The sequence below is a fragment of the Aquarana catesbeiana genome, linkage group LG05 (genome assembly GCF_042186555.1).
Source record: "Aquarana catesbeiana isolate 2022-GZ linkage group LG05, ASM4218655v1, whole genome shotgun sequence".
NCBI lineage: Eukaryota > Metazoa > Chordata > Amphibia > Anura > Ranidae > Aquarana > Aquarana catesbeiana.
Window position 1 is genome coordinate 223,635,175 of NC_133328.1, and position 16,285 is coordinate 223,651,459.

The 16,285-nt window shown below is 41.9% G+C and overlaps 1 protein-coding gene across 1 annotated transcript in view; it reads left to right on the top strand.

Moving 5' to 3' along the window:
* Window positions 1-1,170: 1,170 nt before the first annotated feature.
* TRANK1 (tetratricopeptide repeat and ankyrin repeat containing 1) overlaps window positions 1,171-16,285 on the top strand; it is a 273,379-nt gene continuing 258,264 nt past the window's right edge. Inside the window, exons 1-2 of the mRNA XM_073630592.1 lie at window positions 1,171-1,434; window positions 10,080-10,120. Of these exons, the coding sequence (XP_073486693.1) occupies window positions 10,095-10,120 (26 nt within the window). The 5' untranslated portion in view covers window positions 1,171-1,434; window positions 10,080-10,094. The remainder of the gene's footprint in view (window positions 1,435-10,079; window positions 10,121-16,285) is intronic.

Sequence of the window (16,285 nt, forward strand, 5' to 3'; positions counted from 1 at the left end):
ATGCAGAGAGGGGGGGTTTAAATCTCCAGGGGGGGCTTCCCCCAAAGTGCACACACTGCTTACACCTCCCTCACCTCTCTCGCCGTACCATCCGAGCAGCTGAGCAGTCCAGTGACGTCCTAGCGGGTCTCGCGGGATCACGGCGGGGACACAGGCAGCTCCGCTCACAGCACAGCAAAGGTTCTGGGGCAGCTGCAGCTCACCATTCAGCCGGGAGACAATCAGCGTGTTTCAGATCCGGACTCAGCCCAATAGAGAAATCCACGCCAGGCACCAAGGAGGAGATGGCCAGTCCTCCAGACAGGCCTCTCAGCAGTCCTCAGAACGGCCCTCCAGGCAGAACAGCTCAGTTCGGTGTAGAGATAGGTAGTGAGGGAGAGACTCCATACTCACTCACTCCTTTCTCCATCTGGTCACGCCTCAGCTGCAAAGCTCTAATGAGGAAAATTGCAGGGTCTTTTTATATGCAATTTCCTATTAGAGTATCTCGCCAAAAATATAATTTTTGTTGCCGGGGTTGCCTGAAATCTCATTTGTATCTTAGTGCAAACTTCTGGGAAAATCCGTGAACAATCACACAAGCAGGAAATTACATTTCTGGGGGGCGTTCTGTACACGTTCTGTGTACAGAACAACTCCAAGTAGCCATATTGCATTGCATTTCACAGAAAATTACAGAGCTGCAGATTGATAAGGGGAAAGGTAATTTTAATAACATTAAATTACAGTATGACTTGTGTCCCAATTGTATATGCTATATTATTATTATTTTTTTTTTTAAATTTGCTATTTTTTTCCCCCCATGAAAGTAGTTACACTTTAAAGTATGTTTTGTCCAAAACAATTGCGTTTGAAAAATACAGTGTGACATAAAAACTTTCAACAATCACCATTTTATTCCCTAGGGTCTCTGCTAAAAAAAATATATGTATATATAATGTTTGGGGGTTCTAAGTAGTTTTTTAGCAAAAAATACTGATTAAAACTTGTAAACCAAAAGTGCCAGAAAAGGCTTGGTCTTCAAATGGTTAAGCTAGTGTGCATGGAGCCAAAAACTTCTGCAGTCCCCTAAAAATTGCTCAGCTCGGGTGTGGATCCAGACTTAATCGTGTGGGTGAAAAGTTTTCCCTTTCACAGCAATTATGTTTCTGATTTAAATTTTGCAAACTAGCTGAATTGAGTACAGATGCATGGAAATGGTTAATTGTTAATCAGCTCTGTGCTGTAGATGTGGCACAATCAGCTGACAGGTTTTGTTTATGGAAAAATGAAACCGAAACTCAGCCTTCTTTTCCCTTGTTTGACATCAAAAGACCGAAACAGTGCAAAGGGTTTATATAGCTTTCCCAACAAGGAAATGGTTAGATTGTAGCTGGAAAGAAACAGGAGTATTACTGCAATACTGCTGGATCCTGTTGTGGGACAAGTAGCGAGGTATTGTGCCTGTTTTAACACTAATTGCATTAAATAAAAAGGTATATCTTGATATATTAAAGTATGTGTAATAGTTGCAATAGTATTGTGTATGATGACTTGCTTACACAAAAAAGGTTGCTGTAGCATAATTTGCAAGCTGTTCTGTATTTTAGATTTTTTCTTCTGTTGTGGATCCATTGCTTACTACTGCTTTGTGTTTATGTAATTATGTTTTAAGGGTGATAATTGACGTGAAAAAATGTCCCAGTAGAGTTTTACACTTGGGATTACACTGTACTGCTTTCCTAAGATGTTATTGTAAGCAGTATCTGTGTCTGTGTAAGGGCTTGTTGACTTCAGAACATGTGCAGGAAACCTGCGTTCCATACGCATTTTCCGAACGTTCAAAATGCACTGATTGTATGATCTACTGCAGGCGTCGATGTGTTCCTAATGGTACCCCAAATGCAGTGCGTTTTTTGTCTGCATTGGATCATATGCTACCGCAGTACTATGTGGTCCTGTTGCAGTGCATTTTTAAAAGCAGTGCATGCACTACTTTTGGTGCGATTTCAGCCTGTTCAAATAAATGTGCGGGTAATCGCATTGCACTCAGTCGATTCCCCTCCATCCATCTCAAGCATTAATCTGTGAAGAAAGCAGCATTGTTTAATAGTCTGTCAACAAGTTTGCTGAAACTTCACTGCGTAGCGAAGCTCCTAGCACCAATCCTATTTGACAACTCTGGTGTTTCAAATAATGGGGACCCTGCTGGCTGCTGTGGTTCCTCTTGCTGACCAATAGTCACTGTAGGACAAAGTAGTGATGTAGGGATCAGCAGGAGGAACCACATCAGCCAGTGGGAGATGCACTATTCCACAAACCCAGAGGTAGGATTGGTACTGGGAGCTCTGCCACACAGCAAATTTTCAGCAAAGGGGCCGATGGACTTCACAGGTTAGTACTTCTGCCATTTTTTTATTTTTTTTTTTTACTTGGTCATCTTTTAAAGGGACAACCAGCAGTACTATTAAGAAATATATTAAATTCCTTGTTAATTATGATGAGTATTTTAAGCACTTCTGTACCACACCATAGCCGAAACACGGCTACAGCGCAACTCTGTTGTACTAGAAGGGAGTCCATGGACGTCCTCTTAGAACACGCATCAGAGGTGCTCTGAGATCTCTGTGTCATTAGGACAAAGCTGATCACAGATTGAGGTAAAGGACCAATCACAGCGGCCCTTTACCATGTGTGATCAGCTTTGTTCACAGCTGATCGCATGTAAACAAACTTGCCGGTTATCGCTGACAGTGGGAGGAGAAGTGAGTGGTAACTGGCAAGTCTGACAGGGCAGAATTACACTGATCAACAGTGCCCTGATGATCAGTGGAGTCCCAACATTGGCACTGAGTGAGGATTAGTGTACCCTAATCGAAGCAGTCGCGTCAGCGCACATCAGTGAATAAAAAAAATGTACTTTTTTGCAAAGTTTTATAACCGAAGCTAAGTAAAACCCTTTTTTTTTTTTTTAATTGTTGAGCAAAAAATTAAAAACAAAGTGGAGATTAAATACGCTAGCTCTATTTATGTGAAAAAAGTTATAAAAATTTGATATGGGTACAGTGTTGTGCAACAGTGCTGAAAGCTGAGAATTGGTCTGAGCAGGAAGGGGGGTGAAAGTGCCCAGTAGGCAAGTGGTTAATCAAGCTATTTTTAGCTAAACTCAGACTGTTAAGCAATTTAAAGCGATAAGCGATACTAAAGTCTTATTTTTAACCAAAAAAAAATGCTATACTTCCCTGCTCTGCAGTGGCTTGGCACAGAGCAACCTAGACCCTCCTCTTCTCAGGTCCCTCACCAGCGCTCCTGCTGAGCTGGCTGTGATTGACAGCAGCGGGAGCCAATGGTAATGGCAGAGTCCCTGGACTTCGTGGCTCTCGTGCAACATCACTGGATTGAGATGGAGCTCAGGTAAATATGGGGGGGGGGGGGGCTACTGCACATAGAGGGTTTTTTTTTTATCTTAAAGCATTAAATGCATTAAGATGAAAAAACCTTCTACAATGGCACACCTCCCCAACCTCTATAACGTGGTTACAATTTGAGAGGATTTCGGTTGTCACTTTCTACTTCCCGGGTCTCCTCTCATCACGCTCTATTTCCCCTAAAGACATTGCACCGCTTAACTGTATTGTGGGCCAGTCCCTTTTATCTCTGGTCTCTTTATAAGGTGAAGTTTAAGTTACTCTCCAATCCTCCACGCTTGGCTTCATTTCTTGGTGAACCTCAATTCCCCCCAGCCTTCAATGCAGGCCTAGAGTTTAACTTTAGCTGGACCTCACAAGGTCTAGTGACTGAACTCTCTATTGCACGGCTCTTCCATTTGCACATTAGAGCATTTACAACAGAATTTTGCCTTCCACCATTCTGAATTTTACAAATCCGGCACTTTTATTCTAACATCCGAACCCAAATTGTGGAACCGGCTAAATCGCCATTTGAAAACCTATGCGGGGAGGCCTCTAGAGATGAGGGGGCTATCTCAATCTTATACCGGTACGTTAATGACCACAATACTATGACCAAATCTACAGTTATGCTGGGATGGGAGACAGTCTCCAATATGCATAAATGTACACCCTCTATCACTATCAAAGAGACTGTAGTCAAACGACATACCCGCTGGTATTACACACCTGACAGATTGCATAGAATTTACCCACTGGTTCCCGGCACATGCTTAAGAGGTTGTCGAGCCAGGGGTACTCCTCTTCACACGTTCTGGAGGTGCACAGTCTTGAGATCCTTGTGGCAACGTACCTCCTCGATGGTACTCCAAATAACAGTGGTACCTGTGACCCTGACTTATCAGATGTGCATTTTATTTGCTGAACTCCGTGAGGTCTCTCCCCCCCCCCCCCCATCAAAAGTTAGCACATATGATTTTTGGTGCCATCCAATTGGCAATTCCCCTAAACTGGCAATGCCCCTCTGTATCATGGTCACAGGTGCTCCACCGCATGGAGTCTATCAGATTGATGGAAAGAGTGCATCACACTCATGGACATTTTGGACCGTAAATGGGAAAATTGGTCAGCTTACCAAGCGTAGACTATGTTTGGAGAATTCCTTCTCCCCATTTATAATAACCCGATAGGTTTAGTGTCTTTAATGCTATTTCATCTTGCACCAAGAAAAAAAGACAGAAAAATCTGTAAAAAAAAAATGCATTTTTCTTCATTTCTGTTATAATATTTTGCAAATTAGTAATTTTTCTTCATATATTTTGGGCAAAATTTATACCGCTACATATCTTTGGTAAAATTAACCCAAATCGGTGGATATTATTTGGTCTTTGTGAAAGTTATAGAGTCCAAAAGCTATGGTGCGAATATCTGAAAATTGATCACACCTGAAGTACTGACGGCCTATCTAAATTCTTGAGTCCCTAACATTCCAGAAAAGTACAAATACCCCCCAAATGACCCCTTTTTGGAAAGAAGACATTCCAAGGTATTTAGAAAGATGCATGGTGAGTTTTTTGAAGTTGTCATTTTTTCCCACAATTCTTTGCAAAATCAAGGTTTTTCTTTTACTTTTTTTTTTTTCCCACAAAATTGTCATATTAGCAGGTTATTTCTCACACACAGCATATGCATACCACAAATTACACCCCAAAACACATTCTGCTATTACTCCCGAGTATGGCGATACCACATGTGTGAGACTTTTACACAGCGTGGCCACATACAGAGGCCCAACATGCAGGGGAGCACCTTCAGGCGTTCTGGAGCACCCAGGCCAATTCTGACATTTCTCTCCTACATGTAAAAATCATCATTTATTAGCTAGAAAATTACATAGAACCCCAAAACATTATATATGTTTTTTTTAGCAAAGACCCTAGAGAATACAATGGCGGTCGTTGCAACTTTTTATCTCGCACGGTATTTGCGCAGCAATTTTTTTAACGCGTTTTTTTTGGAAAAAAACTGTTTTGTGCTTTACAAAAACCAAAACAGTAAAGTTAGCCTAATGTTTTTGCATAATGTGAAAGATGAAGTTACGCCGAGTAAATAGATACCCAACATGTCACCTTTCAAAATTGCACGCGCTTGTGGAATGGCGCCAAACTTTGCTACTCAAAAATCCCCATAGGCGACGCTTGAAAATTTTTCACTGGTTACATGTTTTGAGTTACAGAGGAGATCTAGGGCCAAAATTATTGCTCTCGCTCTACCGATCGCAGCGATACCTCACATGTGTGGTTTGAACACCGTTTTCATATGTGGGCGGGACTTACGTATGCGTTCGCTTCTGCATGCGAGCACACAGGGACAGGGGCGCTTTAAAAATTTTTTTTTTTTTTTTTTTTTTTTTATTGTTCATTTTACTTTATTTATTTTAGTTTGATGCTTTTTTCCCCCAAAAAAAAAATTTGGACCACTTTTATTCCTATTACAAGGAATGTAAACATCCTTGTAATAGGAATATGGCATGACAGGTCCTCTTTACAGTGAGATATGGGGTCAATAAGACCCCACATCTCACCTCTAGGCTGGGAAGCCTGAAATAAAAAAAAAAAAAAAAAACGATCCTGGCTTCGATTGTAGCGAAGGAAGGCTGGAGGAAGGAACATGGCGGCTGTGGATGTCTTCATCTCCCAGGAAGCCCGGAGCTCGGTGTCCGCTCTACACTGACCGGTTTCCTTCTAACTGGATATAAAGAATATTATAGTAATAGAAGCATACTTGTCAAAGTCTCAGGAAAAGTGGAAAGGTAATGAAATAATGTCTACATTACACATTTTCTGTGACAATATCAGGACATTTCAAGGGGTAATTCAAGTTCAAGGGAAAAGTCCCCCCGGTATGCTGATTGAGGTCCACCGCAAGGAGAGATCCTGCCTGCCCCTTTCTTGTGAGGAGTTTTGAGGAGTTGGTTCCCCTGAGTGGACGTCCATAGATAAGCTGATATCTAGCTTACCTCTGGTAAGCGTACATCTAATAAGGTGGAGGATTTCTCACTGGGTGCTGGGTGTTTAACTTCTATGATCATCAATTCAATCTGCCTTGGCTCCAAGGACTGTTTTTCTTCTGAACATTCTCACTACACATACAGCCCACAGCGCTGCAGCCATCCATCCATCTCCCTCTCCTCCACAGTGTACCGATCGGTACACAGGAGGGGAGGAGAGGAACCGGCGTCATCAGATGGCGCCGGTCTGTTTACATGTGATCGCGCCGTCATTTGACGGCGCGATCACATGGTAAACGGCCGCGATCAGGGCCATTTACCGGGATCCGTAATGCGCCGGGTCCTGTGGACCCGGTGGTCACGGATGTGTTCGGTTGCGCGCCCCAGGGGGCGCGCGAGAGGGGAATTCTGGGAGGACGTCATAGTACGTCCTCCCAGAGTTATCCAACCGCCCTGCAGCCGTCATTCGGCTATGGGCCGGTTGGTAAGTGGTTAAACATACTTTAAAGTGGAACTATACTTCCCTTCACTCCAACACTCTGGTATCCCAGAGCTCCCCACCGGCTGCTTACATCTTTGGCTGGATGACTTCCGGGTTCTGATCTCCGACCATTTTATTGGTAGGGTAGACATGACCTCACTCCCACACATACGTGGGAGTTTATTCATTTTGGCACTGCCAAAATTGTACACTGAGCTCAGTGTACAGGGGTGGTCAGGCAGGTATTGTCTCGTCTGCATAAAAAATGCTTGGTCCTCAACTTTTTTTTTTTTTTTTTTGTAGTCAATTTTAATCTCATCTGACCATAACACCTTTTTCCATGTGGCCTCGGAATCTTCAAGGTGCATTTAGGTGGTCAGATGAGACTAAAATTGAATTACTTGGCCTCGACACCAAAAGATATGTCTGGCGGAAATCCAATATAGTTCAACATCCAAATACCACAATTCCTACAGTAAAGCATGGAGGTGGTAATATCCTTTTATGGGGTGTATTTCTGTAGCAGGGACTGGAGCATTTGTCAGGATAGAAGAAAAATGGATGGGGCAAAATACCCTCAAATTCTTCAGGAAAATCTGCTGCCCTCTGCCAGAAAGTTGTCAGTGGGAAGAAAGTTTACCTTCTAAAATGACGATGACTCAAAGCACACTGCAAAAATGACCACACAGTGGTTGAAGGAGTAATTATCCATCAAAAATATGATTTTTAAATGTAGGAGAGAAATGCCAGACTTGATCTGGGTTGGAAGTGGTTAAAGTGATTGTAAAGTCTCGTTTTTTTTTTTCTATTAAAAAACAAACGTGTGAACCACTTCCGGACCACCCGCCGTCGTTATTTGTCGGCTGTTTGAAGAGTGATATCGTGGTTATGGCAGCAGCTAGCCTCCATAACCCCGGTATCCTCCTTTTTTTTTTCAAATGACAAGTTTTTTTTTTTCTTTAAAGAACAGTGTAAAATAAATAAGAAAATAATTTTTTAAACGCGCCCTGTCCTGCCGAACTTGCGTGCAGAAGCGAACGCATACGTGAGTAACGACCGCATATAAAAAGTGTTCAAACCACATGTGAGGTATCGCTGCGATCACTAGGGCGAGAGCAATAATTCTAGCCCTAGACCTTTGTAACTCAAAACATGCAACCTGTAGAATTTTTTTAAACGCTGCATATGGAGATTTTTAAGGGTAAAATTTGTCGCCATTCCACGAGCGGGCACAACTTTGTAGCGTGACATGTTGGGTATCAATTTAATTGGCGTAACATTATCTTTCACAATATAAAAAAAATGGGCTAACTTTACTGTTTGTCTTATTTTTTAATTCAAAAACGTGTATTCTTTCCAAAAAAAGTGCGCTTGTATAACCGCTGCGCACATACGGTGCGACAAAGTATTGCAATGAGCGCCATTTTATTCTCCAGGGTGTTAGAAAAAAAATGTATATAATGTTTGAGGGTTCTAAGTACCGTATTTATAGGCGTATAACACGCACCCCAATTTAGGAGGGAATTTTAAGGAAAAAAAAAACTTTTGGGAGGGAAGTTTAGGAGGGAAAACTTTTAGGAGGGAACTTTTAGCAGGGAAAAAAACTTACATTTAAATGCCCATCATTGCAGCCTTCTCAGTGCAGCCATGTCAGTGCAGCCATGTCAGTGCAGCCTTCCCCAGTGCAGCCTTGTCAGTGCAGCCTTCCCCAGTGCAGCCTTCCCCAGTGCAGCCTTGTCAGTGCAGCCTTCCCCAGTGCAGCCTTGTCAGTGCAGCCTTCCCCAGTGCAGCCTTGTCAGTGCAGCCTTCCCCAGTGCAGCCTTGTCAGTGCAGACTTCCCCAGTGCAGCCTTGTCAGTGCAGACTTCCCCAGTGCAGCCTTGTCAGTGCAGACTTCCCCAGTGCAGCCTTGTCAGTGCAGACTTCCCCAGTGCAGCCTTGTCAGTGCAGCCTTCCCCAGTGCAGCCTTGCCCCAGTGATCCCTGCCATTCTGGGCTTCAAAATCGTCGACCGCGATTTGAAAATGGCGCCGAAATACACAGAGCCGGTCCTCGGCTCTTCCCGGTGGCTCTCGTTCACTTTCGGCTCCACTCGTAGTCCCGAGAGGAGCTATCTGAACCTAGCCGAGTAGGTTCGGATAGCTCCGCTCGGGACTACGAGTGGAGCCGAAAGTGAACGAGAGCCGCCGGGAAGAGCCGAGGACCGGCTCTGTGTATTTCGGCGCCGGCAGCGCCATTTTCAAATCGCGGTCGGCGATTTTGAAAATGTGACAGCTCGGGATCGCAGGGGATCGGCGTATAACACGCACCTGCGATTTTTCCCCTGATTTTAAGGGGGAAAAAAGTGCGTGTTATACGCCGATAAATACGGTAATTTTCTAGCAAAAAAAAATTATTTTAACTTGTAAACAACAAGTTTGAAAAATAGGCTTAGTGTACCTGTTCTGTTGCAGTGGATTTGCACAGAGCAGCCCTAATCAACTTTTTGGGTCCCTCTTCTGTGCTTTTGGCCCCTCCCTCCTGTTGAGTGCTCTCACAGCAAACAGCTTGTTATGGGGGCACCCAATCTGAGCTGCAGCTCCCCGTGTCCTTTCAGACACTGAGCTGTGGTTCGGCCTCACCCCCTCTTTCTCCTGATTGGCTAACTGACTTTGACTTTTGTAGCTGGAGCCAATGGCTGTGCCAATCGGGAGGGAGAGCCCCGGATGGCCGAGACACTCGGATGTCGCTGTATAGAGATGGGGCTCCGGTAAGTATTAGGGGGGCTGATGCACACAGAATGCTTTTTATCCTAATGCATATGCATTAAGATAAAAAACCTTCTGACTTTACAACCCCTTTAAAGTCACAGCGACTTTGAAAAGGTTTCTGTACTACTTTAATGTGACTTGAGTGCCAGAGAGCGTAAAGTCACACTTCAAAGTCGCCCAGGAAATTTTGTGCAATGTTCAAGTCGCACTAGTGTGAACCAAGCCTTAAATAAAATCTGCACATTTTGTTCTATTTTGGAATGTAGTATTATTGTGTTTACATTATGGACTCCCTGTTACCCACTTGTCTTTGATTTGGTCGCAATTACAGAAATCTTCCCTATTATAGCATGGCTATGAAAATGTTTTTCTTAAACGTATTGTTGCTTATAAAAATTGTTTTAATGCTTTCTAATATCTATCTTTTTCTTTTTTTCTTTTTGTCATCTAGACTAGACTGATTACAATGAATAACGTCAATGGCCCCCCATGGTAGGTAACGATTGAATAGTTCATTAATGAATGAAGGTTATAATATTTGTGGTACATTAAGATCTTCTATGAGTTCTGTAAAGTAGAGGTCATTTTTTATTTTCTTCCATAGAAGCTTACCATTTCTATATTGCAGCTTACCAATTCCTACAAAGCAGGAACATGGATCTCTGCCTTCCCATAGTACAAGCACCCCCCACACAGTTAGTAAGGACTCCTTAGGCACCTTTTAAACCCTTTGATCGCCCTTGATGTTACCCCCTTCCCTGCCAGTGTCAGTACAGTGACAGTGCATATTTTTAGCACTGATCACTGCATTGGTGTCGCTGGTCCCCAAAAAGTGCCACTTAGTGTCCGATTTGTCCGCCGCAATGGCGCAGTCCTGCTATAAGTCGCTGATCACCACCATTACTAGTAAAAAAATAAAATGAATAAAAAATCCATAAATCTATCCCATAGTTTGTAGACGCTATAACTTTTGTGTAAACGAGTTAATATACGCTTATTGGGATTTTTGTTTTACCAAAAGCATGTAGCAGAATACATATTGACCTAAATTGATGGAGAATTTTTTTTATTTTTCCATCTTTTTTATTGGATATGTTTTTATAGTAGAAAGTAAAAAATATTGTTTTTTTTTTTTTGTTTTTTTAATTGTCGGTCTTTTTTTGTTTACAGCGGCAAAAATAGAAAACGCAGAAGTGATCTGATACCAGCAAAAGCTCTATTTGTGGGAAAAAAGGCCATACATATTATTTGGGTACAGCGTTGTACGACCGCGCATTTGTTAGTTTAAGTAATGCAGTACCGTATCGCAAAAATTGGCCTGGTCATGAAGGGGGGCAAGTGGTGAACTGGTATTTGCGCGGTCATGCAACGTACCCAAATTACATTTTGTATCTTTTTTTCACTCAAATAGAGCTTTCTTTTTGGTGGTATTGGATCATCACTGTTTTTGTTTTTTGTTTTTGTGGCCAAAAGGTATTATGCTAAATGTTTTTGATTAAAAATCCCAATAAGTGTATATTGTTTGGTTTACGTGAAAGTTATAGCTCCTGCAAACTATGGTGTGTGTGTGTCTGTGTGTGTGTGTGTGTGTGTATATATATATATATATATATATATATATATATTTCGTATATATATTTATATTATATGATTATATTATTATATGATTTACTAAAAGCAATCCGGCTGCGAGTGCAGCTGCTCCAGAGCTTAGTAAATGAGGTAAGGCTTCACTTTTCAAAGAGTACCCAATCATGACCAAAGAAAATTAAAAAAAAATGCATTAATGCTTGCACATGATTGGATGATGGCAGTCTGCAGATTTCCTGCTCATTTACCTAGCTCTGGAGCAACTGCAATTGCATTTTGCAAAGTGCACAGTCTTTTTCCCTTTAGTAAATCAACCCCATAGTGTTTGGATGAAGCCATTTATTATCAATCAACTGTGTTTACTCTTTTTAAATCATAATGGCAACAGAAACTACCCAAATGACCCCGATCTAAAGTTTCCATATCCTGGTGATTTTGGCCTGATGACATGCACACAAGTTGACACAAAGGGGTTTGAATGGCTATTAAAGGTAACCATCCCCACCTGTGATCTGTTTGCTTGTAATTAGTGTGTGTGTGTGTGTGAGTGTGTATAAAAGGTCAGTGAGTTTCTGGACTCCTAAAAGAACCCTTGCATCTTTCATCCAGTGCTGCACTGACCTTTCTGGATTCTGAGTTATGGGGAAAGCAAAAGAATTGTCAAAGGATCCGGGAAAAGATAGTAGTACTGTATAAAACAGGAACTGATATAATTTCAGGGAATTGAGAATGCCAATCAGCAGTGTTCAAACTCTAATCAAAAAGTGGAAAACAAGGGGTTCTGTTGAAACAAACCACGGTCAGGTAGACCAACTGAAATTTCAGCCACAACTGCTAGGAAAATTGTTTGGGATGCAAAAAAAACCCACAAATAACTTCAGGTGAAATACAGGACTCTCTGAAAACATGTGGTGTGGCTGTTTCAAGATGCACAATAAGGAGGCACTTGAAGATAGATGGGCTGCATGGTCGAATCGCCAGAGGAAAGCCATTACTACGCAATTGCCATATCCGGCTTACAATATGCCAAACAGCAGAGACAATCCTCAAACCTTCTGGCACAAAGTCATTTGGAGTGATGAGACTAAAATTGAGCTTTTTGGCCACAACCATAAACGCTACATTTGGAGAGGAGTCAACAAGGCCTATGATGAAAGGTACACCATTCCTACTGTGTAAAACGGAGGTGGATCGCTGATGTTTTGGGGATGTGCGAGTTACAAAAGCACAGGAAATTTGGTCAAAATTGTTGGCAAGATGAATGCAGTATGTTATCAAAAAATACTGGAGGAACATTTGCATTCATCAGCCAGGAAGCTGTGCATGGGACGTACTTGGACATTCCAACATGACAATGATCCAAAACACAAGGCCAAACCTGTCATTGGCTACAACAGAATAAAGTGAAGGTTCTGGAGTGGCCATCTCAGTATCCTGACCTCAATATCATTGAGCCACTCTGGGGAGATCTCAAACATACAGTTCATGCAAGACAGCCTAAGAATTTACAGGAACTGGAGGCTTTTTGCCAAGAGGAATGGGATGCTTTACCATCTGAGAAGATAAAGAGCCTCATCCACAAACGCCACAAACGACTTCAAGCTGTCGTTGATGTTAAAGGGGGAAATACACAGTATTAAGAACTGGGGGATGTAAACTTTTAATCAGGGTCATTTGGGTAGTTTCTGTTGCCATTATGATTTAAAAATAGTAAACACAGTTGGTTGATAATAAATGGCTTCAGCCAAACACTAACCATGAGTGAAAGAAATGTTTTTGTGGTATTGTTCATACTCTCTGAAAAATGGCCAAGAAAAAAAAAAAAAATATATATATATATATATATATATATATATATTCTGTTGTAGCCAATGACAGGTTTGGCCTTGTGTTTTGGATCATTGTCATGTTGGAATGTCCAAGTACGTCCCATAAGCCGCTGATCAACATTATATATATATATATATATATATATATATATATATATATATATATAATGTTGATCAGCGGCTTATAATGGACTGTGGCGGTTGATCTGACACTAAGACCCCTTTCACATTGGGGCGGTGGGAGCGTCGCTTTTTTGGAGCGGTGAAGGAGCGGTGTATTCACCGCTCCTTCACCACTCCTGCCCATTGAAATCAATGGGACAGCGCGGCAATACCGCGGCTATAGCCACGCTGTACGAGGGATTTTAACCCTTTTTCGGCCGCCAGTGGGGGTTAAAACCGCACCGCTAGCGGCCGAATACCGCTGCAAGAACGACGGTACAGCAGCGCTAAAAATAGCGCTGTTGTACCGCCGACGCTTCCACCGCCCCAGTGTGAAAGGGGCCTAACGCTGGGGTGAACTGACTAACTGCCGCTGTCATCACCAGTGACATTAATACAGTGATCAGTAATAATCCTATACGCGGTCACTGTACTGACTTCTCCCTCTGCACAGAGCTCTGTGGTGTTTACCAACACAGATCTCTGCACACAGCCAATCAGCAGGTCTTGGCCATGAATCATTGGCCAGGAGTTGCTGACATCAGGTGCCAAGCGTGGGGGCACACGCGTGCACCCTAAGCCCAGAAGTAGGCAGCAACATATGTCGCTTTGCATACAGCAGCCACTCGCCATCTGGCCCACAGCACATTGTGGGCGGGCGGCAAGTGGTTAAAGAATAACAAAAGGCAAACATTTTTCTTTCGTTTTTAGATAGAGTGGAGAGGGATTAGAACATCTGGCAGTTTTTATTGCTGCTTGTGCCCCCGTTGGGGAGATTGACCCTCTATTTGTACTGTTTACCATTATCCTTGAAAGCTGTCCATCAAAAAGTAATAGGAGGAATCTTCCAGTGGGGACATTAGTTCTGGTGACCTTGAGGGGGCCCCAAAGGAATCCCTTAATTTGCAGGGATTTCCTCTTGCTTCCTGTTTTTGGCCATGGGCCAGGAAATGATGGTAAATCTCCCCAATGGGACACCATACAAAGAAATTAAAGGTGCCGCTTTAGGCTTTAGTAGGTCCTTATATGCTGACAACTGCTGGGAGTACAGGCAGGTAAAGAACTTATTTCAGCTTCATAGAAGTCAATGAGGAAGGAAAAGAAGTCCCAAGAGCTGCAAATCACACACAATCCTCATTTAGACCCCTTTCACACCAAGGGCATTTTGCAGGCGCTATAGCATTAAAAATAGCGCCTGCAATCTGCCCTGAAACAGCTGCTCCAGTGTGAAAGCCCGAGGGCTTTCACACCGGAGCGGTGGGCTGGTAGGACATCAGGAAAAGTCCTGCCAGCAGCTTCTTTGGAGCGGTGAAGGAGCGGTGTGTTTACCGCTCCTCCACCGCTGCTCCCCATTGAAATCAGTGGGGCAGCACTGGGATACCACCGGCAAAATTCCGCTATTGCGGGTGGTTTTAACCCTTTCTCGGCCGCTAGCGGGGGGTAAAAGCACCCCGCTAGAGGGCGAAATGCGCCGCAAATCCAACGGTAAAATGCCGCTAAAAATAGCGGCGTTTTACCGCCAACGCTATGGGCGGCTCGGTGTGAAAGCCGTCTTAAAGAGTGGAAGCAGCCTCAGCCTAGACTTTTTCCAGGCCACACCCCTGGCATGTCTTGCCCCGCTCACGGGGCTTATTCCCACAGCAGCATCAAGAGGTAGGTATATAAAAAAAAAAAGTTAAGGGGTTGATACAGATAGCAAGGCAACTGCGTTAATGCTAATGACAGAATGTATCCTATGCCATTTTTGGTTTTGCCTTTAGTACCACTTTAAGTCTTTATCAATTTAAGCAGGCCCTTGCATAGTTGTTTGTAAATCTAAATGTGATGTGATGACACATACGTGACTATATTTATTTAGAACAGCTTTAACATTTTCGCTGCCAAGCCCTGTGCTCCACTTTTAAACTTAACTGTCTGGACCATTTTTGCAATTTTTTCATTGCTGTTTTTCCCTTACAGCTTTCAGAGTTTGTAATATATATTTTCTGAAAGCACATGACCAGTAGAATACAAATAAGGTGCTACTGATTTTTAGGGCACAGTATTTGCGTAAATGTTTATCAAAACAATATTTTCGCTAAAAATGCACTAAAATCATTATTAGCAGATGAAGACACAGCACATTTTACAAAATTTCTACCAAATATAAAAGCTAACCTGTAATGAGTTAACAAATAACCAATATTTTGTAAATTTTAAATCATTATTAGCAGATATAAACACAAAAAAAAATCATTATTAGCAGATATAAACACAACATTCCTACTAAATATAAAAGTTTAACCTGTATTGAATCTATAAAATTATGCCCTTTTGCAAAATGGTTAAAATTGAACGTACGCAAAAATGTAAATAACCACATTTCTCTAAAAACCTGAAGGTTTTAATTGTTTCCCTTACAGATTTCAGAGTTTGTAAAAGCCTCCCCCCCCCCCCCCAACCATAGTATGTTCTGAAAGCATAGGACCAGTAGAATAAGTGCTATTGATTTTTAAGGCCCCACGATATTTCCGCAAATGTTTACCAAAGCAATATCTTTGCTAAAAATGCACTAAAGTCATTATTAGCAGATACAAACACAGCAAAAGTACCTTCTAAATATAAAAGCTAAACTTATATTCAGTTAATACGTAACAAATCTTTGTAAACTTTAAATTGCGCCTTTTTGAAAAATGGTGAAAATTGTACGTATGCAAAAATTCCTCAAAAAAATCTGGAAGTTTTCCTTTTTTCGCTTACAGCTTTCAGAGTTTGTTAAGGATTCCACAAACAATATATTTTCTGAAAGCACATGGCCAGTAGAAATAGAAGGTGCTACTGATTTTTGAGGCACCGCAATATTTGCGCAAATGTTTATCAAATCAATATTTCTGCTAAAAATACACTAAAATCATTATTAGTGGTTTCATACATGGCAAAATGTACAACATTCCTGCTAAATTCCTACTAAATATAAAGTTAAAACTGTATTGAGTTAATAAATAACAAATATTTGTACATTTTAAATTGCACCGTTTTGTGAAATGGTGAAAACTGAAGGTACATAAAACTTTAAATAAAAACAATTTACTCCAAA